Consider the following 27,725-nt stretch of genomic DNA (forward strand, 5'->3'; position numbering starts at 1 on the left):
GGCCATTAATAGTTAAGCCCGGTTCATACTTCCTGCGAATACCAAGGCAATACAAATATTCACGTCACATGGCTGTTTTTTGCTGCGAATATCTCGCAGAAGTTGAACACAATCCGTTGTCGAGTGGCATTCAAAGGATGTGAACTTGGCTTCAAGGTAATTCAATGTGGCTTGAAAAGAAATGTATTTATTTTCAAAGATGCCTTTCACCATGCCCTTCACAGCTAAATAGGTCAAATAATCAGGTAATAATATTAATACTAACAATAATAATAATAATAAGTTCTTATGCAGCGCATTTAAGAATAACATTTCTATGGGCATTAGGTTAGTGTCTTGGTCATTGGGCCACTAATGTTCCTGTAATCTCTCTCAGCTCCCTGGGGAGTATACAGCCCTGGGCTGCTGTGATGCTCCCAAGGCTTTTTCAAACAAAATATCAACCTCTAGCTTTGCAGGTATTCGTTTATAACCCTGGGTGAAGAGAAGCAATTAGTGAGGTGTCTTGCTCAAGGACACAAGTGTAATGACAGGGATCGATGACTAAAGCACCAGAACTGGAATCCGATGCTCTAAACCACTAGGCCATGACAGCCTAGTCTGTTTTTAAGTGCCTTTTATGAGCCGAATAAAGAGTTCAATTCCCGCATCCATTTTGACATCAATGAGAAGTAAATACTTCATAGCTATTGTACATTGGTTGCAGAAAAACGTACAATTGCTAACTCCTGCAATATTTGTCAAGCAATATTTTCCCTTAAGATGTTTGAAATCAAAATAATGACCCTTTTTGATATACAAATTTCTATCATACATGTTTATGTCTTTGGATGTGTTTTTCACATCAAGGATCCATATTGTGTATGAGTTGCTCATACTTGGGGGGGGGGGGAGGTAGCGGTGTGGGAAGGATCCGGCTGAGATCTCAGCATATTATATTTCCACAAGCTTGACATATAACTTACTGTTTTGGCAGGCATTGCCAGTGTATCCAGGCTGACATTCACATGATCCATCCAGTATTGAACAAGATCCACTATGCATACAGTTGCATGTCATATTACATGCACTACCCCAGAATCCTAGAGGACATGGGTTGTCACAATGTACACCTGAGAATAACAAAGCAATATCAACTTCAGTTCACAATATTCTCCACATCACAGAGATTTGTGTTCTCTGAGTTTTAGTAATAGAGACAGACACTATTTGTATCTCACTATTTCAAATTGAAACAACTTAAGATTATGGCTGTAATATCACTTTTCATTCCATTAACTTTGACCTGTCTGATATGACACTGGCAAGAAATATATTGATAAAGTCAATATCAAGCCCAAATCACTAGCATAGCGGGATCAATTAAAAAACCCATGTACAGATGATTTTGGAGGCAGCATTCCGGACTTGAATTTAACAATGGAATGAAGGCCCGAGGCAGTGACTTAAGCATCAGTCCAGTTAATTCAGAACTTGACAAGTCTGGTGGCCTTAGGTTTATCAATTGAATGATAAGAGGCTACCATATCTTTGTGAAAAAAATAGTTGTCCAAGAGTCTGATCAATATCTGTCTATTATGTTGAGTATGGAAGTACACTTGTACGACAAACAAGATTATTGCTTTCTCAGTTCATTTTGGTTTCGATCTTATTAAATAAATTCCAGTCTAGCAAAATAATTGAGCTTCTAAGCCCTGTAGTCTTAGTTTGTGACTAACCTGTATAACTTCCTGTACATTGACACATCCCTGTGATACTATGGCAGCCACTAGAGGTTGTAGCACTGCACAATGTCACATCACAGCTATGCATGCAGTTCTTTCCATACTTACGATCCTGTACAAACAAATCAAACAGTAGTTATAAATAATTTGGGAGGCTAGTCATCCTTACTCACAGCTAAAAGCTGAATTGCGAAAGACGCGGCTATGTGTTCGAGAAGCAGGCATGCAAGGGTGCATTTGGCAGCCAGCCACATCAACCCATTATGACCACGGAGCACAGCCAGAGATCGAAAGTGTTAATGTTTTTTCTCGAGGGAGGAAAACAGGATTGTCTGGAAAACCCTTGTGGCACAGCAGAGAAGCAATGCACAACTCAACTAACATATGGCCCTGGCCAAGAATTGAACTGGGGTCACCTTGGTGAGAGGCCAGCGCTTTACGCACAAGCCAACCATGCCATGATAAGTGTAAACAGTTTAACTATGAATAGTTTCAATGTCTTTAATGAGTATGCCATCAAGCCATTGTTACAGATTTAACATGTTTTGTTCATAGATTGAAAACAAATTAAAGGATGTGACGATTCTGTGCAAGCAATCACACAAAAATAGTGTATAATTTTGTGTTTTTAGCACTGAGGTTTTGTTTTTACACTTCAAGAAACAAAAAAAAATGAGCGTTTTCAGCACTGAGGTTTCAGAAAACCTTCAGATACGGATCACAAGACTAACATCTGAATTTTGTTGTAGGTAAATATGCTTGAGCAGCAATCTGAATAAAAAAGGACACTATGTTAAACGGTTACTTCTCATGTGATATCACATACAAGCAAAGGGACACGTTGCTTTGGATCGGTCGAGTTAGTCCGTGAAAAGCAATTGAAACCGTTTGTTATCAAATGTATGGGCAGAAAGATGTTTCAAAAGTATGCCTCGAGATTGCAGGGTATTCCTAACTAACACAGTCGGCCATTCTATGGAGTAAAAAACTTGACTCCACAAAATGGTGTGCCGTGTTAGTTCACGACATAAAAGGAAAACCGTGCATGTTTGTGTTGATCATTATATTATACTTTTGAAACATCTTTCTAACCATATGCATTTTATAACAAACGGTTCCAAACATTTTTCATGGACCAACTCGACCGATCAAAAGCAACATATCCCTTTAACCTATACCCATGTTGACTACTTACACTGCATATGAGATTACATGAGGCTCCAGTCCAACCCGGTGGGCACTCACATACTCCAGTAATATGATGACATAGAGCATCATTGGCACATGCACAAGGCTGGTTACAACCCTCACCATATAAACCAGCACTACAAGGAGTATCACACTTAACACTTAGCCAACCTGTAACAAAGCAACTCTTATTAATTTGGGTTTTAACCATACACCAAAGTGCGTTAGACTGTGTACAATGCTAAAAATTGTACTCTTGAAACAAGAAAAACATCTTATTTTAAGAATTTATTTCTTGTGTAAAAAAAATGATATTTTTCTTATTTCAAGAATACCATTTTTAGCAGTGTATACTCAGTACTTTCCTGAATTCTTTGAACAAAAATCACAGGCATATTAACTGAGTAAATTCTTATTCAGTAATATGGACTGAGAGAATAAAGATCCATTGAACTAGTCTACGGATCTTCCACATCAGCATAATCACAGCATATGAACCCCAAACCACCCAAATCCTCCAAAATCTAATTGTTTGCATTTGGTGTGTTTGGTACTAAACAACTACACAATTCATTCCTTGAATGGGGTAAATAAAATGATCTCATAAGTATCCAATTATTGGAGTGTTTTTGCATTGCCATACACCATTTTGTATAGATTTGAAATAAGGCTGCCATCTTTTGTATCTTTGGTTTAGTCATACTGGCTTACATAACTGGATATATATTGTATGGTGTATAGATCCACACAAGAGAAACACAGTCACTGCTGTATAAATCTGGACCCCTTTATTACACTTATTAATTGCACGCAATTGTTTACTTACAACATAATAAACATTAGAGCCAGGCAAGTGAGGTACAAATATATCTTTCTTGTAACAATATAGTAATCATTTCTATAATAACCAAACCGCTTATGAATTACAACGGGTTGTTTAGTTTATGGCCACCTAACTACCTTGCAAGTGCACCCAATGTTATCAGAGTTATCAAATGGTTGTTTTGATTGTCATTAGGGACCTTTATCGTTATGCAACTTTCTCATGTTCACTAAATTCTTGCATAGACCCTAAGCATATGATTTCACTTCAGTATGGTGCCGTCGCTTACAGGTCAAAAGGAAGGTTGTGTATTGGCCAATCCTGCACATCACGCTTTACATCTGTGTGTTTGGATTGTTTGGTCATCGTTTTACCTCCAACCTGGCAGCTGGGTGATGTCAATGCATAAGGTCTACAAGCCATGGAGTGTCATAAAATAACCTTTAAGGCATTGGACACTATTGGTAATTACTCAAAAATAATTGTAAGCATAACAACTTACTTGGAAACGAGCAATGAAGAGCTGTTGATAGTATAAACCATTGTGAGAAACGACTCCCTCTGAAGAAACTTAGTTTTTGAGAAAGAGGTAATTTCTCACTCAAATAATAAAAGTCTGAAGCCTTTAATTATGCATCTAAAAGCACACACATTTGTGCAACAAGGGTGTTTTTTCTTTCATTATTCTCTTGCAACTTCAATGACCAATTAAGTCCAAATTTTCACAGGTTTGTTATGTTATGCATATGTCGGGAACCAAGTGAGAAGATTAGTCTTTGACAATTACCCAAGTGTTCAGTGTCTTTAATTTGTGTTCATCCAGACTCTCATTGCATGGAATTGAATGGATTAGAAGGTTTGTTTTACGTACCATTACTGCACATACAGCTACCATCAATGTGATCACATGTAGCCCCATTCTGGCAGTCACACAGACCCGCACACCCATTCCCATAGGTACCAGCTGGACATGTTTCATTACATCTACAATCAATCAAAACAAAGCATACAGAATGAATGTCAATTTTCAACTGTTTTTTAAGCTTTCTTTCTTATAATGTGATGTTTTGGTAGTTGATGTTCCTCTTTACTTCATAGTCAGTGGTGAGATCAACAACACAAAAGAATATCCAAAACAATTATAATGAAGCCAGGGCCCAATTTCATAAAGCCTATAACCATAAGTCTTGCTAAGCACAGACAAATTTTGCTGAACATTAACTGGTTACACGGCGAAATTCTATTAAGTTTACAACTGGTGCCCCACTCAATTTGTGCTTGCAGTATTTCTGCTCAACAGCTATATGAAATTGGGTCCTGGTTAAATGTGTCAAGATGTGTGTGATTTAATTGCCGATTCTTACAATGTTTGAAGAATTCTGTTTCTTTGCAAAAAAAACACTTGAGCAACTTCAATGTTCCCTTTTGAATACAAATTGCTACAACTGTTCATAAAGTAAGTAGGATTTGAAACTTTGCATGGTGGGAGTATAATCATATGGGGTTTGCAGTAGCACTATGTGTAATAACTTCTTTGAGTTCATACAGTGCTAACGCCAAGTGTTTAAATCTACTTGAATGGGCTTTCATGGTTTGGGGATGGGGATGATGATGGTCGAGGGCTTCCCTTGAAGTGTTGCTTACTGTGGTGGTGTGGTTTTTTGGAAGTAGGTGACACAGGTCACGAGGGTAATTTTTGTCTCAGTGAGACAAACATTATTTTGGCATTAAAGGCGTGTTAACCAGTTACATGTAGATAGTTATACCAAAGCTGGTGGATCTGTTTCACATGCTAGGACTGAGACGCGGGGTTTTTTTTCGTGACATTATTTTGCTCAATTCTCAGAAGCTGCAGCGCCTAGGCAGGTGATACTTTGAGGGAGGCTTTCTGCTATAATTGTCTTCAAGCTGTGTAAACCATTTAATCTACTATCTACATGTATCTATTTATCTATCTAAAAGACGTTTGATAAAAAGTAACTTACATAAGTCCCTGATATCCGGATCTACATGTACAGGAGCCATCCACTCTATCACAGCGTGCACCGTACTCACATTGACATATCTCATAGCAGCCTGAACCGTATAAGCCATGTGGACATCCGTATTCACAATTCCTTCCAACGAAGCCATCCGTGCAGAAACACTGACCGGTCAAACCATGACAACTACAAAGAAATAATCAACATTAGTAAATACCTCAGAGTTTATGCACTCTGATTGGTCAAAGACTGGGTGTATTAACATGTGATATAAAGACTCGGCTCTGTGAACTAGCAAATATATGGCCCCTAGGGCGCCATGACCGAGCGGTTAAGAGCATTTTATTCAAGTTCTGGTGATTAAGTTATCGGAGTGTGGGTTCGAATCCCGGTCGTAACTTGCGCCTCCTGTGCAAGATGCTTTACCATAACTGATTCTCTCCCCCCAGGGGTATAAATGGGTACCTGCGATGGGAAGGGGTTGGTATTGTTAGTAAAAGCATTCTGGGCGCACGGCAACTCGGGCTGTATACTCCCAGGGAGCTGAGAAGATTAAAGGAATGCTATTTGTCAAATGACCAGGGCACTAATGTAATGTTCACATAACCACCCTGCTGGGTGTTCAAGGCACAGTAAAACAAAAAACAAAACAAAAGACAACAGACTTTAACAAAAATTAGTCCTTGAAAACATGTGACACAAGAAAAGTTTTGAGAAAAGATTTGAATTTTGTTGTACAAAGACAAGATCTAACTTTAAGTGGTAGAGAAATCAAGATGCGTGGTGCAGCTGAAGAAAAGGACCTGTCACCCCAAGAGTGTCGAGAGTGTTCATTGACGGAGTGATAACTTGAAGTAGTTCTGAGATATAGACCAAGACTAAACACCAGTATCTGGACCATTATAACTACAAATAACAAATCTAGAAGACATGTAACAACTTACGCAAAAGAGTGTTCCTTAATACATGTACACTCCATTAGACAGTCAGTCTCGTAGTACCAAAGCGGGCATACTGCAACAAAAATACAACCAAGCGCTTGTCAATATTCATTTTTAAGCAACAGACAGGAATTGCACTTTAATACTAACAATAGTAGTAAGTAAATAGATCAAATATCCCCTTAATGGGTCTAGGTACTTTTTACACAATGTCCACAGATTTACATGTTCGTTAAACTAAAACAGTTTGAAGATATAGAAAGCCTCCCTTGAAATATTACTTACTAAGGTGCTGTAGTTTTTGAGAAATGAGTAAAACAAAGTCATGTAAATCACTTTAGTCTCAGTTTTAGCATGTAAAAATGGAAAACCAGTTTTAGTATTTTACCACAACATACCATAACTGGTTAATACGTTTTTACATGAAAAACTCATTTTCGTCTGACTGACTCCAGAGACAAAATTATTTTTGTGACATTGTTTTGCTCATTTCTCAAAAACTACAGCACCTCAGCAAGTAATATTATAGGGGAAGCTTTCTACCATCATTATCTTCAAAAATGAGTAAGTTTCATGTAAATCTGTGGAAATTATGTTTTGTGTTACAAAAAATACACAAATCCTTTAACTTATAGAGCTTAAAAAGAAATTTGACAGAAAGATTCCCTGTAAACCCTAAAAGGTAAACACCAATGAATGGACAAGAATGTTTCTGAAGAGTCCTGAATGGCTTGCCTTTGTTGGCACATTTGATGTAAATGGAGTCATTATACTAAACTGTACAAACATTCACCAAGTCATACACAAATCTGCCGTTGTCTGCATGTTCACAAACTGTGTTTTTGTTCACAGTGACTCATAAAACTTATTTGACCAAGCTTTGAAAAGGTGATGTTTGTTTTTGGGCTTTCATGCAAGCAGTCTGGGCCCAATCTGAATCCCTTTTCCAAACTCTGCATAACAAAAAAACTTACTACTTTGGTCACAAGTTGCTCCTGTAAACCCAGGTGGACATCTGGAATTGAATAACACACATCATATTATTTGTTCAACATATCACTTTGTACATAAAATAATGATATTGTCAATGGTATTTTAGCTCAAGCCAATAATAAATACTCACTGCATCAAGATGTCATGGCAGTGGAACTTATTTCCATATTCCAACAAGATAAATCTTGAAAATTAAATTTGTGTGGGCTGTTCTTTCTCATTTCAGATGGTGGCTTTCATGCTATTACTGGTAACATTAATTGAGTTCATAGGCAATCAGTGTGAAGCAACTTGTGATTTTAATAATATGTACCATCACTAATGGACCCTTTCCAATTGAACATAGCGCGTGCGCACTAACATTATTTTGGGCAATAACATTTTGGTTGGCAAATATGAGGGAACACCGGGCTGTTTTGTGCTTCTGCTTAGTGCACAATTCTATGGCGTTTGCCAACCATGAGGGTCTGTACGCATGTGTACCGGGTAAATGTACCGTAATTTCCTGCGGATAAGACGCGTCTTATCTGACTTTTTAGACCCCAAAAACATCGATGCGTCTTATCTTTCGGTGCGCCTTGTCTGCTGACGATTGATTTTTTTTTATGATCACTGCGTGAAATAAAAAATACCTTCATGTTCCGTTCAAATCAACGATCTTTGTGTGAAGAATCCTTACTCAATAATGCGGTCGAACAAGGCTATTCAGACACTGTGACCGTATTTTCGTTCGAACAATGCCGCAATCCCCCAGACGGTCCAATTATTCCAACAATGCTGCAACATGTTTATTCCCCATGACCGTGCTTTCATTCCATTAATGCCGCAATGCGTCTAGCTTTCGGTTCAACAGACGTCGGCAGTGTACAAACGTTTTCTGTGTGGCCGGGTATTCGTTCCGAAAACGATTGACAGTCAATAACTTCATACAAACGTCATGCAGCCAACCGCTATTGTGTGGTAAACTTTGAGGGTTTATTTTATTTTATTGCTTCAAAACTTCGGGTAGGAACGGTTGTTAAAATCATGGTTGCCCTTGCATGAAACTTGCCTGTAAAATCTCTCAAAACGACACAGAAAATTAGCCCCAAAACGCAACCGTTCCGAGGTCTGTAAATTTAATCACGCAACAAGAAACATTGAACGCTAGAGGGCGTTTTGGAACATTGTAATAGACCTTTTCGCAAATACTGGGGCGCGCGCGTAAAGCTTGGAATTAGGTGCATTGTGGTCTAGGCGGTAGCAAAATTTGATTCATATCTATGCCACAATGCACCTCATTCAACAGTCTGCGCTTGCGCATTGGTATTTGCGATAAGGTCTATAGCGTGAGGTTAAACGCCCTCTATTGGTAAAAAATACGTGAACCAGCAATAAACACATTGAGATAAGACTCGACTTGTCTGGGCTAGACTGCGCCCCTGTCTTTATCCGGAAGGTCCCTGCCGCTAGATCCAGTGATTCCCTTTGGATACAATGAACGTGCAGTGATATAGATGCCCAATAGTCACTGCTCTCAAGTCCGCAATGGAATTTGACTGCATACGTTCAGGCTATGTCTGGGCATGCTTGGGATCCGCACAGTCACGTAGGAATTTTGGCGCATTTCCAGGCAGCGCAAATGCGACGGCTTAGCGCAACCCATCGGCGAACATCGTTCAATACGGTGCCCACATGGTCGCCAACATCTGTTGTGCAATCTCGAGATTGAGCAGCGCAATCCACTGTGTACATGTGCATATTAATGTGCATGCAGCGACATCCCGGCCGGAGGATACATTACTACACCCACACGCTACGTCCGTCTGTCGTTGCAATGTATCTGTATCAGCAAGGATCCTCGTAGTTTGTGGGGACGTCGGATGGATGTGTCCAGGGAGGCATTGTGTTCATGTTGCAAATAAAATTAACTTCAGACAGTGCGTGGACCATGGTTTCTGCCCGCTGATTGGGCCGAACTTTATGTTATTTACAATATACAGCGTTGGCTGATTGGATAAATGTCGGTATACGTAGGTTCTCAAAGGCAACAAATTACGTCTTTGTGTCAATGTACCGACAACGGGTGGCGCCAGGTGTTCTTTTGTTTGCGGTTAAACGTGCGCCTTGTGCGGCGGTGCGCCTTGTCTGCTGACGTTTGAATTTTTTTTTGTCATTTTAGCGTCCTGCGCCTTGTCCGCCGAGCGTCTTATCCGCAGGAAAATACGGTAATTAATTTCTACAATCTAAAATATCATGACATTCCAATGGGAGACTTTTGGACAGTCCTTTATCAAAGTTCTCAATAGTAGTGTGCGTGCTCAGACCTACACGCACAACACAGAGCAATGTGCGCGCACGCTCAGAACTGCAAAAAATGACTGTTATGCTGCCCCCAGTGTCTCGAAAGTCTCCTTTTATTGATGACCTGTTACCTTCTAACATAAGTTACAAAAAATGTGCTTGACAAGAAATGTGGTCGAGTAATCAGTTACTTCTCTCACCTGCAAGTACCGTCTACATTGGAGCAGGTTCCACCATTCAGACATTGGCATAAACCAGTACAGTCTTGACCAAAGAAACCAGGAGGACATTGCATTTCACATCTCTGTCCTGTATAGCCTGGTCTGCATTGACATTCACCAGTCACACCATGGCACGGTGACTGGTTGTAACATTGACAGAAGCTTGCACAGTCTCTCCCATAGGTACCTCGTTGGCAAGACTCAGCACATACATCACCCTGGGCAGTACATGTACATCAATATCAAGTGAGTTGCAGGTCATAAGACGTTATTAGTGAGGTACAGCACTACTGCACAAAGCAATTGGCTGCGAGCAACACTATTAGTTTGTATTCAGATTCACATGAAGATTCACAAGGTACTGAGGTAACAAAGCTAGATCGCATGTGGGTTTTTTTGCGATCAGTTGACAATGTGAGATATCCTTTGTCAATGGATTTCTCACATTGTCAACCGATCGCAAAAATAACCCAAATCTGAAGTTGTTTTGAGCGATTTTATAAACATCCACCGAAAGCCAACAACATGAAGTTGTTATTCTAACCACTTATAGTACATTCATAGGAACAGGCAATCTGTTACATTGTTTTGAAACTTCTTCTTATCTGCTACAATGTATGGACATGAAATAACAACGTTAGTATCTTACCATAAAACCTGGAAGACACTCACACATTCCAGACACATGATCACAGGTGCCATTATTTTGACATCGACACTGTTGGGAACAGTCTGCACCATGGGTTCCATCTAGGCAACGGCTTTCACATCTGTAAGAATAATTCACCAATGTGTTCTTAAGAGTCAGTTCAGGTAAATAGTTGACATAGTTGCTCACGGTCAAAAAATGAATTTTTTTTATACTTTGTGGGTGGAAGGGCCTTGGGGTGCAAGTAAACAAAATTGCATTTTCAATTTTATATATAGCCCGTTGCCATGGTTACGGCTCATTTTAATTTTTTGGCCATTTTAGGTCGATTTTTGGGTCTGAAAAACTGGTTTTTAGCTCATATTTACAACTCCACCCCACCAAAATGCAATATTAATTAAAAAAACCTTTTATATCACTACAAAGTATCATCCTTGGCCTTCCTTGAGAAAAAAAATTATTGCTTTAAATATCACCCTTGTGCTATTTTTGCATCATGCATTACAGTATGTTTTTAGAACTTGCAAAATCGACATTTTTAACCTATTTTTGGACCCCAAAATGTCAACTTGCCAGGGGTCTCAGAAAATTTTCCTTTCGTCTGTGATTAGGGCCAACATTGGTCTTTCCATATCTGGTGTCAAAAACTTGGGCAATTGTATCCTGTTGGGCCAGTACTGCCTCAAAACTAGACTTTTTTCCCAAAAACATGAAAAATGCCTTTTTAAGGGTCTTTTCACATAATATCGACATACATGTCCATGGTAAAAGAAAAGGAATATTTTTCCTATACTTTGTGGATGGTAGGGACTTGGGGTGCAAATAAACAACATTAACATTTCAAATCATAATATAACACGTTGCCATGGTAACCGTTCATTTGTGTTTAGGCCACTTTGGGCCGATATTGGGGGAATGAAAAACTGTTTTCTTAAGTTAATATTTACAACTCCTCCCCACCAAAAAACAAAATTATTTCATAAAACCTTTTACATCACTACAAAGTATCATCCTTGGCTTTACTTGAGACAAAAAAATATTGCTATAAATTTCACCCTTGTGCTATTTTAAGAACGTGCATTACAGTATGTTTTTAGAACTTGCAAAATCAACATTTTTACCATATTTTTTGCCCTCAAAATTCCATTTTTTCAGGGGTCTCAGAATATTTTTTCGGTTTTGATCAGGGCCATAATTTGTCTTTTTATTTCTGGTAAGAAAAACTCGGGCAATTGTATCCTGATGTAACAGAACTGTCTCAAAAATAGACCCTTTTCCCCGAAAACATAGAGAAATGCATTTTGAAATATTTGCTTCATTTTGAATTTATAACATGAAGAAGTTAGCTATAATTCCATCAATCTGGCAGCTTTTATAAGCACTTTGTAGGTTTAGTGCATTACCAAACATTGATCAGGACTTGTTGATGACCTAAATCTTATAATTTGCCCCACCCCGGCCCTGGTCCAATCATATTTTTTGACATTGCATAAAATAAAATAACAGTTTTGTGAACAGCGCCTCTTTTTTGAAAGTCACATTTTTTAATTCCCCTTGCACATCAAGAAAGTTTGTACTGTCTTTAATGTTTTATTGGTTCTCGGAATATTTCCCTTTTTGTTTTGATGGGCTATCATTATGGTTTGCATGTCTACTGGGGAGAAACACTTTGGTTTATTGTATCCTGTTGTGACACTTCTGCCTCAAAAATGGTAATTTTTCCAAAAACAATAAAAATGCATTTTGAAGTTATCCCTTAGTTTGAATTGATAAAAAACAAAAACGAGCATGCTTGTTAAAAGAATATGGCACTGTTTCCATGCTCTTTAAGCCACTGAGTTCTTGTTTTGTCATAACTACTTTACCTAGTTGTACAGGTATGATTCACATTGCAAGAAGAGAAGTAGTGCGATGAGCAATCTTTACTGTTCTTGTCTTTACATGGCCTTATAACAGTCTTCTTGGTCCCCTGCCCGCTACCAAACTAAACATTATCATCCTAATCAGAACAAAGAGGCTCTAAAAGTGAGCAAGTACTGTATCCAAAGTATCTAACCATTTAGCCGCTGTACCGCCCAGCCGCATTATAGCGATACACTGTATGCGGTACGAGGAAACCTCGCTAGCTTGTGTTTGTAGAAAAAAAGGAAAGGAACATCAAAAGAAAACTCGATAGTCATTAGTAGGTCTACGCATTTGTTAATATATCTAGTTGTTATAGATCGTTATTAATTCTCCCTTCACAGTTGACTTGTCAAAGCTAATGATGATGAAATAATTTAGCTCTTACGAAAAATAAAACGCTCATTAGTAAACAGGAAACTGTTCATCATTTATGATATTGTCAAAAATTAACGCCTTCGCATTTAATCAGTATGAGCATTGAGCCAGAAAAAAGCCTTGAAAAACTATTGTGTTCATTTTATCCGTGCACAAAAATATTCGCCATAAAAATTACCGTAGCCGTTTAACGAGAGGCATTTATTGTTCCCATGAGAACTTTTATACAAATATTACCGAAAGGGTAAAAAATTGTGCATACACATTAACCATGGCTATCTTTTAAAATTTGAACTATGATTCCAGTAATTTACTGCAAGACTCTTGAGAAATTAGATTTCAGCAAACTCGGGCGGTGCAGGGACTAAAGGGCTAAATGGCCATTCACCTGCTTTGGCCTTCTGTAAGCAGTTCCCCCATCTATGGTGGGGTTCCTTTCAATTGTACTGTTGCAAACAATAAAAGAGTTGGTTTATTTAACGTGATAAACAATTCAATGTTTTTTGTTGATCGTGTAAAAAAATCTATACATGTTTTGAGAGTAAGTATTGCAGTTAATCAAAGTTATGTAAGATTTACCGAAGTAAAGAGAAACTTTACATGGCATTGGTAGGTCTTACTAGGAACTGTGAAAAGAATCCGGTATTTACATGCAAGTTATGTTTTTTGTTTTTCCCCTCGTGTGCGCACGCGCGTCTGCGTGACAAGTTGATAACGTCTCAGTCCATGCAGTCATGTCGTTCGTGCTCGTCGAGCAAAAGTAACAAGAATGGAGATTTTTGCTCCTAGGTGGACGTATTAAAAGGTGAGTTTCTCAAAAGTTGTTACGATCTACAGTCATATCTACTGATGTGTGTCGTATTATTATTTGTTAGTTTTTACAACCATTCTTACCTACATGTTTGCCATGAACTTGAAGATGTATACAGCGCTGTAGTGCTGATATAGCAAAACAACATGTTGCAACACGTTACAACACATGCCCACTTTATAGCGCTGCAGACATCTTCACGTTTATGACAAAAATGTAGGCCAAAATGGTTGTAAAAACTAACAAATAATAATAATATGACACACATCAGTCTGTGTATATGACTGCAGATCGCAATTGTCTTTGAGAAACTCACCTTTCATTACGTCCATCAAGGAGCAAAATCCCCATGCTTGTAACTTTTGCTCGACGAGCACGAACAGGCAGTATAAAAGGCCTTACTCAAACGTTCAGACGGGAAAAGGGTACAACGGTAAAAATATGTAATTGTGTACGACTACACACAATCCAAGTAAACATTTTACCTAAACAAACAGTAAAATAATAATAATTACACAGCTATAAGGTAAATTAAAGTTTTAACCCATACAAAGGGTAACGCGGAATAGTTTTACATGTCATAAAAGTGTAAGGTTTACACAATCAATGTGTAATATTTTACATATCTAGCGTTTACTTAAAATTTAGGTAAATATGTTTACTCCTAAACGAAGTAAGTTTGTAAGTATTTGTTGTGTAAGTTTTACCCTGCAACGAACTGGTAAAAGTTTACCTAACTGCTAGCAGGTTCACCCCCTGCCTCTAAAACATGGTTTTTTTTACACAACTTGTGTAAATATTTTTCTGAGTGTGGCAAACTTTTCCAACACTTTTAAGCGGGCTTTTTAATTTCCCACGTTTGTGTTGGACATGATTGGATGCTCCAAACCATCTGCCGCAAGCACAGAAACTACATTGTTTATGATCTCTATCTCTAAGAAAAGTTTTACATTTGGTAGCAGGCAGGGACCAAGGAGAGTAGGCCCTGTATTAAAGACAAATTGTAAAGAATGCTCATCGCAGTCTACTTGCAATGGGAATCATACCTGTACAATAGGTAAAATAGCCAAATCAAGAACTCTCAGTGGCAAAGCATTGGTTATGGTTTGGTTGGATACCATTATGTTTAAATAAAAACTTTGTATTCATTACTCAAAGGGCATGGAAACAGTGCCAGATTTTTAACAAGCATGCATTGTTTTTGGAAAAATTACTATACATAAGGCATGATCAGTCACAACAGGATACAATAAACACAGTGTTTCTACCCAGAAGACATGAAAACACCAATAACAACCGAACACTTTCACAAAAAGAGGCGCTATTCACAAAACATTGTTTTATGCAATGTCAAGAAATATGATTGGGGCTGGGCCGGGCAAATTGTAAAATTAAGGTCATCAACAGTTCCTGATCAATGTTGGGTAATCCACTAGTGCTAAGGAAAAGCTGCAAGATTGATAGAATTATTACTTTTTAATGTTAGAAATTCAATATGAAGAAGAAACAATTCAAAATGCATTTTTCTGTTTGAGGAAAAAAGTCTATTTTGGAGACAGTACTGTTAACATCAGGATACACTTCATAAGTTTTTCTTACCAGAAATAAAAAAGACAAATTTTGGCCCTGATCAAAACCGAAAGGAAAATATTCTGAGACCCCTGAAAAAAAAGGAAATTTTTAGGGCAAAAAATATGGTAAAAATGTTGATTTTGCAAGTTCTAAAAACATACTCTAATGCACGTTCTAAAAATAGCACAAGGGGGGAATTTATAGCAATATTTTTTTGTCTCAAGTAAAGCCAAGGATGATACTTTGTAGTGATGTAAAAGGTTTTATGAAAACACAGTTTTTCATTCCCCAAGATCAGCCTAAAGTGGCCTAAACACACATGAACTGTTACCATGGCAACGTGTTATATTATGATTTGAAATGTAAATGTTGTTTATTTGGACCCCAAGTCCCTACCATCCTACCATTCACAAAATTCGTGGACACGTATTTCGATATTATGTGAAAAGACCCTTAAAAAGGCATTTTTCATGTTTTGGGGAAAAAAGTCTAGTTTTGAGGCAGTACTGTCACAACAGGATACGATTGCCCAAGTTTTTGACACCAGATATGGAAAGACCACTGTTGGCCCTAATCACAGCCGAAAGGGAAATTTTCTGAGACCCCTGGCAAGTTGACATTTTGGGGTCCAAAAATAGGGTAAAAATGTTGATTTTGCAAGTTCTAAAACCATACTGTAATGCATAATGCAAAAATAGCACAAGGGTGTTATTTAAAGCAATAATTTTTTATCTCAAGGAAGGCCAAGGATGATACTTTGTAGCTATATAAAAGGTTTTTTGAAATAATGTTGCATTTTGGTTGGGTGGAGTTGTAAATATGAGCTAAAAACCAGTTTTTCAGACCCCAAAATCGGCCTAAAATGGCCAAAAAAACAAAATGAGCCGTAACCATGGCAACGGGCTATATAGAATTGAAAATACAATTTTGTTTACTTGCACCCCAAGGCCCTTCCACCAACAAAGTAAAAAAAAAAATTCATTTTTCGACCGTGAGCAACTATGTCAACTATTTACCTGAACTGACTCTGAAAGAGGTTTTACATGTAGATACAAGCCGCTCTAGCCCTAATCGCACACTACTTTCACTTGTACACTACATGTACATACGTCCCAACAGAGCCGTCCATTACAAGTTTTCACAAGAAATCCAACTACGCCCATTTAAGATCTGCCCTTACAAAAAAAGCCCTATAAGAATCTTAAAGAATCTTACAGGAATCTTATCGGAATCAAAGAAGTTACAAAAACTCTATAGGAATTCTATAAGAAACCTATACAAATCCTATAGGATTCTACAGGTATTTTGCCTATAGATAGGACTTTTTTGGTAAGGGTGTTTACACTTCTAAATGATTCATAGGCCATCTATGTACTCACTACTTCTTAATGTATTTATTGGTTTTACCAAAGGCGACATCTGATGAAAAGATGAATTCCAGACAAATTTCGTCAGAAAACTCTGAAGTGTCCAGACACATGACTAACAGGGTGACATCCTCTACGATAGCCTCGACAGCCTTTGTCTTTGCTTTGCAACTAGTGTAGCTGTGTTCTGCTTACTACATGTAAGTGCTGCCAAGGCCACCGTATATGGCTATTAATTTCTTTTTCTTCCAATCTATCTGGTTGTTTGTTGTTGTTGTAGTTGTTAATGTTTTGTTGTTGCTTTGTTTATTTTCCTACATGTATTATTATTTGATGAATACTAACAATGCTCCTTGGTAGCCCGGTGCACATGTACACTCCCCTGTGACATGGTGGCAGGTTGCTCCATTCAGACACTGGCAGTTCAGTAAACAATCTGACCCAAAATGTCCTTGTTGACATGGAGAGTCACAGTTAGTACCTGCACAAAGATGAATCAAAATCAAGACATATACAGATAAATTTAAATACAGGCCTGCATGCTTCGTTTTTTGAAAGGAAAGGCATTTTCTCCTTGGTAAAGAGCACCCTATGAGTAAATAGTAAATTTCTACTGGAGCATTTCAAGGGCACCCAGAGGACATGGAAGCAATTGTCTGCGTTACCTCCAGGAAGTACCAGGCCTGCAAATATACCTTGGTCATCTTTAGTTTCCAACATCCACCCCAAGAATCTCAATAAACTCAAGCAGATGTCTTACATGTCTTACAACTTTGAAAAATGACAGAAAATAATGATCAACAACCCTAAGTTTCCTATGAAACTTTTTAGTTCTGAAAAGACATTTACAGTACTCTTCGAGGAATGAATATAAAAGCCAAGTCCAATTCTTTAACTTGTGAAGTAAAGTGGGTGTAAGTGGGTGTAGCTTACAGTGAAATTATGTCAAACTTGTGTACAAGATAGTCCAATGCATGGATGAATGTAGAAATGAATACTGTGAAATCACTACCGGCTTTAAATGCACTGGACACGATTGGTAATTGTCAATGAGCAGTCTTCTCACTTTGTATCCCAACAAATGCATAAAATAAAAAATAACAAACTGGTTGAAGTTTTGCCTAAATTGGTCATCAAATTTGAGAGAAAACACTAACAGAAAAACACACACTTGTCGCACGATTTCAGATGCATAATAAAAGGCTTCAGGCCTGAAGTATTTTGGATATTTAGGTGAGAAATTACCTCTTTCTCAAAAACTGTTACTTCAGAGGGAGCCGTTTCTCAAAATGTTTTATACCATCAACAGCTCTCCATTGCAAATTTCCATTCAAGTTTTTATGCTAACAATCATTTTGAGTTATCATCAAGTGAATCCAGTGCCTTTAAGAATATTATTGCAATATCATAGTTGTATATTTACCTCTGTATCCAGCAGTACAGGTACAGTTTCCTGATGATGCATCACACGCTGCTTCATTGAGGCAAGTACAGGCATTGGCACAGTTAGGTCCCCACTGGTTGGCTAGACAAGCTGAAAAATACATCAACAAATATTACATTTATATAGGATTTGAGGCATTGCATGGTGGTATGGTATCAATATATATTTGGTTTGCGGTAATATTATGAGTGTTTCTTCTTGCCAGGTAGAGTTTGTTCTTAGAGAACTGACTTTCTTTTTTCTACCATGTCTACTACAGCGGAGTAGATTTATCGGATGTTTGAGAGACTTCTCAGTTTTGAAAAGTACTATCCTGCTTTTTAATTACTACCCGGAAGGTATAGAAATATGGCCGGGACTAATATAAATTGAAAGGAAAATGTTTGTCTTAACTTGTTTGATTGATAATTTGTATGCTTGGGGTTTAGATTTAACTGAAGACCTACATACATGTAGTACCTATCTGGAGGTTGCTAAACACAAGCTTGCTACAAATTGTGTGACAAACCAACACCGCCTTTTGTCAACAAATTTGAGTGATCACTAGCAACCAACCAAGTCAGTGTACCAGACATTATTCAAAATCCAACAGCAAATGTCTTATTGGCCAGGAGGTTCACTATTTATGACGAGACTTGGTTGGTTGCCAATGTATAAATTACTCCGCATCCAACGATGGAGCCAATACTTAAAACAACTTTCTATTTTTAAGAAGATTACAAGATAAAGTATCCTAATATAAATCAAACTTCCGCTCCAACTACTCCCAAATCACTGTTGGAATTAAATTGTAATTCAACTACATCCTCCTCCACAAGGGTTGGCAATTAATCAATTTTTATTTCCCTGAACATGTAACATTTTATATTATATATAACACTCAGACCAAAATTCTGCCTTTTACATTGGTTCAGAGCACGTCACATGATATGCCTTAGTTTTACTAGGTAGTAGAAACCCGCGGCCATGTGGTAGTCCTCTGCCATGCGATAGTCCGAAGACTAATAGAACGCTCCGAGATCACCTCAGGAGTCGTAGTTTTAACCTTAGCACTCAAAGCAGTCAATATTTATATACCATTGCTGCTTGCATAAAAAGATGTAATTCAATTACAAATCTCTAGAAGAAGACAGCATTTTAAAGACAAGTATGATGATTTGTATCAAATCATATTCAACCTCAAATCAAGAAAGCTTTGAAAGTTGAATAGTTATTTTATGGTTAAGTTTGATATTTCTTTTAGCAATAACCAATCTTCTGAATATGGTAGCATATTCCACAGCGTTCAAAGGCAGAAAATACAACCACATTACTACACACTCTCGCTACAACAACAATTGCAAACATTCCAGATTCATACATACGTGACATGAGTATTGTGCCAGTATAATTTCATTTTAATCTATTCATTGGAGGTAAAACTTTTGAAGCAGTAAACTGAGCCTGGTACGCCCAACCACAGTATAGGGGAAATACTCAATGATTCATAAGTAAATGCTACTCGTGCATTTGATCAAAGGTCATAGTTTTGACATTTTGAGATTGAGCCAAGTCATGCCATTCACTCCATTGAAAATTAAAGTGGGTGTTAACAATTTTTTTCACTTTTTTAAAAACTTTTGTTGTTGTCTGCCAACAATATTGTTTAAGAAAATGAAAACGAAGTTTGGGTATAAAAAATATGTGAGTCAGGGTTAATGTTAGGGGTGGATGGATTCAGAGTTATACAAATTGAAATGGTGGGTGTTTAAGGGTGTATCCAGGTCAGTTTAAAATTGGAATGAGGGCTATGGTAGGTTTGATCCGGGTTTTTATCAAACTTGAATGTGGTTGTTGTTTGAGGGTTTTATCCAGGAGAATTTAAAATTAGAATGTCGATGTTCCATGTGTTTTATCCAGGACAGTTTAAACTGGAATGAGGGTATTAATTTGGGTTTTAAACTTATACACCAACGTGTGTTAGCACTGTATACTCGGTACTTTCTCAGACCTCTGTAAAAATAAAACAAATCACATGGCACATTACTCGAGTGGGATTCGGATCCACGACCTGTGGAATGTTGGTGTTTGTGGGTTTTATCCAGGACAAGTTTGAGTTCCAATGTATGTCAGTTCATCTAGGGCACTGTTAATTTGCATAAAAAAAGATCAAGGACAGTTTAAAACTGGAATGTTGGTGTTTGTGGGTTTTATCCAGGACAGTTTAAAACTGGAATGTTGGTGTTTGCGGGTTTTATCCAAGACAAGTTTGAGTTCCAATGAATGTCAGTTCATCTAGCGCACTGTTAATTTGCATTAAAAAAGATCAAGGACAGTTTAAAACTGGAATGTTGGTGTTTGCGGGTTTTATCCAAGACAAGTTTGAGTTCCAATGTATGTCAGTTCATCTAGGGCACTGTTAATTTGCATAAAAAAAGATCTACCTGGTAAAGAGTTAATCGAAGAGCAGACTAAATAAATGATAACTTGATGGACATGAAATGCAGCTATTAAAGTTATGTCACTGATGGCACCACTGATTTGGTTCAATGCACAAGGTTGGCCCACAGTTTGGTCCACTGGACTGCAGGACAACCAGGGATCTTTTGTGAGTTACAATTGAACAATGTCTGGGACAATTACTTGTTTGGTCATGAGTGAATGACCAATTCTTAGAGCAGAGTTGTTTTTTTCACAAGGTTCAAGGCAGCTTGAAGAATGGCACCGCAAGGCCTTGTACATGTACATTACATATTCACTGAAGACAAACTATAAGTGTACCTATCATCTCAACTTGTTTTTACAGGATTTCGAAAACTATGGGGACTGCAATTTTTGCAAAAATTATTCCAGAGAAGTATCAGGATCAGGATGGCACTTAAATTCGTATCATTCAATTAGTTTGTGATCAAAATAAATACAAATAAATTAATAGTAGTTTCAATCAGTGTCCAATTGATCAGGTACATGACGGACTCATAGAGGTACGGACATGAGAACAAAATACCAGGCAAGGAATTACACGCAGGCCTTGTGGCCCCCGTTTTGGAACTGGCCTTTTCAAAAATTGAAATTCCAGGCATGTAATAGTAATACAACAGAAAAGAAATCTTCATTTGCACAAAATTAACTGAATTACATAATACCTAGGAATATACATGTACAAAGGTCAAACCTATATCATTTTGCATTAACATATAAAACAAATGAATGTTTAATCTGCCTAGCTATAATATAGGCCCAAGCCCTATATAGGACTCTTTTTCTGTACACAGAATACAGAGTCTTAACTATTAAGGCCGTTTCTGGGGCGGAACATTTTCAAAGCCTCATAACCTAAATCTTACCTGCAACAAGCCACTAATTTCAACAGATTCACATTCTATGGCAGCATACATTTTTCTGCAGTAGGTTTTGGTCATCATATATTCTTCACAAATCCGTAACTTTCGCGAAATAATGCAGCTCCTAGCGTAAAAAATTCCTGTTTTGATCGTTTTCACAGTGTTTTCTGCTGCCGTGCGTACACGTTTACATACGCGTGCAAGACGCAGAATGCAAGACGCATGATGAATTCTTGGTCACCGCAAACGCAACGCAAGATTTGCGCGCTTTGCGTCTTGCGTACACAAGGCAGACTGTGACATTACAAACACGAATGGGAATTCCTTAACGTTGGGAGCTGCATTATTTCATGAAAGTGGCGGATTTGTGAAGAATATATGACGATCAAAACCCACCGCAGAAAAATATATGCTGCCATGGAGTGTGAGTCTGTTGAAATTAGTCATTTCTTGCAGGTAAGATTTGAGTTATGAAGCTTTGATAATTTTCCGCCCCAGAAATGGACCCTGATATCCAGGACGTCACTGTAGTATAATATGGAAGTGTCTAGGCCCTAAAGGTTTTCCTTAATACATCACTTCACATTGGTTTCATTTTGACTTTATACGTTCAACTGCAGAGACTTTAAGGGAAGGTACACGTTTGGTAATTGTCAAAGACCAATCTTCTCACTTGGTGTATCCCATCATAACCATAAATTAACAAGCCTGTGAAAGTTCGGCTCAATTGGTCATCAAAGTTGTGAGAAAAACAAAAACACCCTTGTTGGACGAATTTGTGTGCTTTCAGAAAAGAATAAATGACTTCTAGCTAGAAGTCTTTCATTATGTTAGTGGAAAATTTCCTCTTTCTCAAAAATTACACTACTTCAGAGGGAGTGGTATCCCACAATGTTTTATATTATCAACAGCTCTCCAATGCTAGTTACCAAGTCATTTTTTAAATTAATATTTGTTTTGGGTAACTACCAATTGTGTACCTTCCCTTTAATATGTCTGACAAAAGATTATACTCCCAACAATAAATTGCACAATTAAATAGGGTTTTTGAGGTGTTTTTTCCCCCCTTCATATTCCGCATTGCTATGTAAAATTTGCAAACTACGTCTGGTACAGAAAAAGAAAGATTTTCTTCTTGATTGCAGTGAATATAGTTCAAGTCATGAGTCATCTGATCAGACAGGAGACAGGAAATCATACGATTTAAAAAACCCAGTGCCTATTCAAAAAATGGCAAATTGCGTGTACAATGATATAACATTCTGAATTTCCTTGTTATTTATAAAACATTGACATAAGATATGTTGCCATATCATGTCAATATCTGATGATTAGAAACTTACACTGCCTAAGATAGACGAAGAACAACAAGTTTCCCCGGACCTGTAACAGTAACAACCACACCCATTTTGTACAGTACATGTAAATCCACATTTACCCAGAATTATGTCAGTGTCATTTCACATAATAAGCCCTTTTCACACTACCATTGTCCTGGGGGTTGCCCCAGGGAATAACAACTGGCTTTTCACATTACGATCACTTTACCCCTGGTCTGTCCCTAGTCTGCCCCGGCAAATGGGCATACCCTAAGGGAATAGCCACCCCTTCTCCATTGAGTAGGGGTAAGTCGTTAAAACCCTGGGGGAATTCTTGAAACGTGCAAATTGGAACCCCATGGAATAGGAACACAGTGTGAAAGTGCAATGGGGTAACTGTGGGGTGAAAAAAACGTCCCGGAGCCTTCCCAGGACTGTTCCAAGAAGATAAGAGATACAGCGTGAAAAGGGCTATATAGGCTTTATAAGGGGTATGTCATGTGATGGTTTTAGTTAAATGACACCATCAAAACTCAGGGTAACCAATGGTACACCAAGTTTTGAAATCTTACTCAATGACAGATTTCTCAGCAATAAGCATTTTCACATGCCGAAATGTATTTCCTTAAAAACTTTATCCCCTACTTGATTAAAGGTCGTCTTATTGGTTCTTACATGATTTACACTAAATTCTTGAAAATTACATGTAGAAACTACATGAACATATAGAGAAATGAAATTGCAGACATACCTCTAGAATTGAGATTACTCTACTCTCATTAGGTAAAGGCGCATTGGGGGAGGGTATATGGAAGCTGGCTTCCCATCTTTTTCCATCTAGCAATCTAGCACTACTACATGTAGCAATACTATCCAGTATTTCAGATAAGACTCACTTGCTCAGAAAGAAACTCCACTGCACTGAGTGATATGAATGCAACGAACAAAAGTTTGGCAAGATGTTTGGTTACCCTTGTTTTTATACTTTATGCTAGTGCTTCAATTGGCAAGGTTCAAATGGGGGGTCACATTGCATCTCTCTCACAATCACATTGAACGTTTATAACTTACTACTTTCACATGAGATTCCTCGATAACCGGTGCTACATGTACACACACCAGGAGAAGTACAATCACCATGTACGCAACCATCAGCACAGATTGCTGCAAAATTAGATAAATAACAAATAATGTAAGTCAAACAATGGAAATGGTCTCCTTTATTGATGAACCACAACCAAGTTTTTTTAACTATAATTCCCACGAAGAGTTGGCTGATAACCCTTTCCAATATCGCCTACTTACTTTGCTTCCTTTCCAAGAAACAACATTTTATCTTGCAGTAAATCATGAAGTACCTTTTACTGAGAGTAACGCATTGATGAACATGTACATGTATGTACATGTGTTGTACCAAACTATACAATGTAAAAGATGATTGCATAGAGTTTGAGTATTTAGGAAGCAGCTCTGGGTCGAGATCAATCCTTTGGTCATAACACTTCAGAACAAAAACAAGAAGACACTAGTTCTAAACGGAGAGAAGTTTAAGGATGGTTATTTGATCCTGGTACAAAACATCTAAATGCAAACATTTTCTGGCGAATCTGTTGGAACAGTACAGGGTTTTAGTATTTTGTGAACAATACAAAACTCCCCCAAATCAAGATGATTTGGGAGTCCGCAAAGGGACGACACTTACCCATAAAACCAACAATTTGCATATTTCTCTAAGCCTTAGGCTTCCACGCTAGAATTTAATACCTCAAGAGGGCGCCCTCAAACCATAGCCCCTGCCCACGACCAACTTGTCCTCTTTTCTCTAGAAACTAAGTAAGGCGAGCCACTATGGGGAAGGAGGGAGGGAGGGTTTAACAGGTAAGTTTCGTCCCTTAGCGGACTCCCAAATCACCTTGATTTGGGGAACTCCGCTTCAGGGGACTCCCTTACCTGTTAAACCAACAATTTGCATAGACTAGCCCCGAAAAACGGATTGTGGGTTTCTGAGCGAGCTATTTCAATAACCGCGTCTCGGGAAACCTAAAACTTTGTCCCTTCGCGTTCTCCCATACCAAAAAGGTATGAATCAGAAAGAAAACTAACAGAACTCATCAGAGAACAATTGTTCTTTCTTGATCCAGAGGTAAAGCCCTATCACTCCAGGGTAGGGCCTTCCTTTGATGTTCCTATTGAGAGGGCTGTACGGTCCGTCCTCCCTTCTGCTTTGAGAACATCCCCAGGTAGCATGATGTAAAAGTTGATGGTGTTTTCAAGAGCATGACGCTTGGTTCGGTCGGTTAGAATCGGTAGATATGCAGACGGGGGAGTACTTGTGAACTCTGTATTGTAGCCGGAAGCTACCGTTTTTGTACCCACCCATCAGTGCACAAGAGGGCCAAGGTCTGTGCGAAATGAAGGAGTCGACCCCACACGGGTCCTGGGACAGGGGTCATGGGAAGGGGGGTGTCACCGGCGCCAATGCCAGCCCGGTAACCCCCACGCGAAGCTTCGGCTCTACCTCGGGTCTGCGACCCAAAAGCCCGACTTTGTCCAACAGTTGTAGTGGGCTTGAAAGAAGAGCCGGATGGATTTTAGGCAAAGTTTCAACAGTTTACAGGAGGATCGGCTTGCCCTTAGTCGCTCCACTGCTACCTCTAGCCAGACAAGAGTCGCCCTGTTGACTTGATTGAGGTTAATCTTGTCCATGGCTTTAATTCGCTTCGCCTCGGCTTGCATGACTTCCTGGAATTTTCCTCAAAATAAATCATCACTCAGCCGGGGGAGAGATTCCAGGTTGGACCTTAAATCCATCAAAGGGAACAAAGATCATATCCAAAACATTTGTCCTCCAGGCTATGATTGTCATCAAGGACACCCGCATAAACTGGTCCATGCACAGCCGTAGCCCATCAAGGCAAAAAAGCTTTCTTGGTTGTTTCTGGTGATACAGGTGAATCTGCTTCACAAGACAACACAAAATATTCGGAAAGGAGTTGTAAACAAAAATGCTACCCTAATTCCTGGCCATGAAGCAGGGTCAATTTTCTTTAATGACTCCTCAAACACATTCAACCCCCAAATCCGCAATGATTTTACCACACACTGTAGCGGGCATGGGCCGCACCAATAAAACGTTATCAAAGTCTGCCCGAGGTACTCTGAACAGGCAGTGTCTGGGCGCACCTACAGACATATTTTTTTTCACCTTCGAAAGTGCATTCATATGATGGGCACACATGCGATCAATTGGAAGAACCGACAAAAATTCCTTTGGTTCAAACGGCGCAGTAGGGCGCTCAAACGATTGTCTAGCGCCCTCTACCAGGTCTGGTTCTTCATTAGACAGCATATGCAACACGCGTACCATATCTTTCATTACTGTGGGCAATCGCTGGTCGGTGTGGATTGGTACATGTAGGATGATTCATCTGAATCAATCATCCTCTCGCCTTGGGGGTTGTTCCTGGTGATCCCGTTGCTGTGTCAGGAAAAAAGTTTCCTAATTTCCCGAAGATTGTTTAGTGTGTGGGACCGCTACTGTTGCTGAAACACGACTGCCCGGATTGGAAAAACTAACCAAGACGGTGATTGACATTACGTCTCCAGTCCTCAGGTCCGGCATAACCTGCCTTGGCTCCGGTGGAGCCACTGGTTGAGCCGGCGCTGTTGGCTTGGGTATTAGTGACGCGATACTGGCCGTCAGTTCACAGAACCCTTGTAATAGCAGGGCCGATATTGGGTCTTCACGCCTACAATGATGCCGTCAATGACCCCATGGCGATTGGGAAGATAAGGATGATGAGCTGGAACAGCATTTTTAAGGTCGGCGGCAATCCTCACCATCAGACTTATTAACAGCCCCGATGCTATCCGTGGCTCGGGGCAGGGGTGACATAAACAATGTCTTTGGGCGGGTACCGGTGTTTCCGGGTACCGTTCCGGTCTTACTGGAGTCTGTTCCGGTCTCACCGGGGACAACATAGCCTGTCGCTACCTGAAGTACCCTTTTTCTTCCCCTGCTTATGTTTCACGGGCGATTACGGTTGGGGGCACCGAGCCGGATCCATCACTCAAAACGGCCTGGGACATATCCCCCGATTGAGTGATCTTGCTTGGACTGCGCCACTGACAATACTAAATTTCGGAGGCCTCACAGGCACAGATTTAGTAGTATGGCCCGATGCTTTACCAGTGGCCAGAAACCCTTTAGGCATGACCCCGGAAAGCATTGATTTTCCTGCCAATGTTGTCTTCCCTGATTTGGCTCTGGAAACAGCTCCGGAAGAAACACTGCCTGCCGATTCACCTGAGGGAGACCGAGAACGAACCCATGCTGCTACGGCCTCCCAATCTGCTGACCCCCAGTTTTTGCAAACCGAACACGACACTTGCCGGTTACATGGTCTACAAGGGGGGCACAAGGCATGAAAATCTTGCTCGGGATGGGGCTTAATACGTCGGCAAGAAGAACATGGAACAACATTTTTGGCCGTCACCCCACGCTTGTTTTTGCTGGAGTCCGCCATCCTAACTGAACAAGTCACATGAAATATATTCACAACTCAAAAATAAAGAACTACCACAACTCGAGCAATTTATTTTTTATTACCAAAACAGAAGGAGTGTACTCTTTACAGTAAGTCAATGACCATACAATAAACAAAACATAAAACGAATAGGTATATACACAAAGAAGAAAAAGAACAACTTGTGTATCTTCTAAGTAACAAACAACAACCAGCCTATCTGGGGGGAAAAAAACAAGAAATATATTCACAACTCAAAAATAAAGAACTGACACAACT

The 27,725-nt window shown here is 39.0% G+C and overlaps 1 protein-coding gene across 6 annotated transcripts in view; it reads right to left on the reverse strand.

Annotated features, from left to right (window-relative positions):
- LOC139936967 (uncharacterized) overlaps positions 1 to 27,725 on the reverse strand; it is a 63,939-nt gene that overhangs the window by 19,225 nt on the left and 16,989 nt on the right. For all 6 annotated transcript variants that reach the window (XM_071931845.1, XM_071931843.1, XM_071931844.1 and 3 more), the window contains exons 5-16: positions 23,992 to 24,084; positions 18,258 to 18,368; positions 17,180 to 17,315; positions 10,805 to 10,925; positions 10,135 to 10,373; positions 7,633 to 7,673; positions 6,662 to 6,731; positions 5,721 to 5,903; positions 4,607 to 4,719; positions 2,920 to 3,083; positions 1,719 to 1,836; positions 966 to 1,112 (exon numbers count right to left, since the gene is read on the reverse strand). In XM_071931845.1, the coding sequence (XP_071787946.1) occupies positions 966 to 1,112; positions 1,719 to 1,836; positions 2,920 to 3,083; positions 4,607 to 4,719; positions 5,721 to 5,903; positions 6,662 to 6,731; positions 7,633 to 7,673; positions 10,135 to 10,373; positions 10,805 to 10,925; positions 17,180 to 17,315; positions 18,258 to 18,368; positions 23,992 to 24,084 (1,536 nt within the window). The remainder of the gene's footprint in view (positions 1 to 965; positions 1,113 to 1,718; positions 1,837 to 2,919; positions 3,084 to 4,606; positions 4,720 to 5,720; positions 5,904 to 6,661; positions 6,732 to 7,632; positions 7,674 to 10,134; positions 10,374 to 10,804; positions 10,926 to 17,179; positions 17,316 to 18,257; positions 18,369 to 23,991; positions 24,085 to 27,725) is intronic.

This window comes from Asterias amurensis, chromosome 5 (assembly GCF_032118995.1).
Source record: "Asterias amurensis chromosome 5, ASM3211899v1".
Lineage (NCBI taxonomy): Eukaryota > Metazoa > Echinodermata > Asteroidea > Forcipulatida > Asteriidae > Asterias > Asterias amurensis.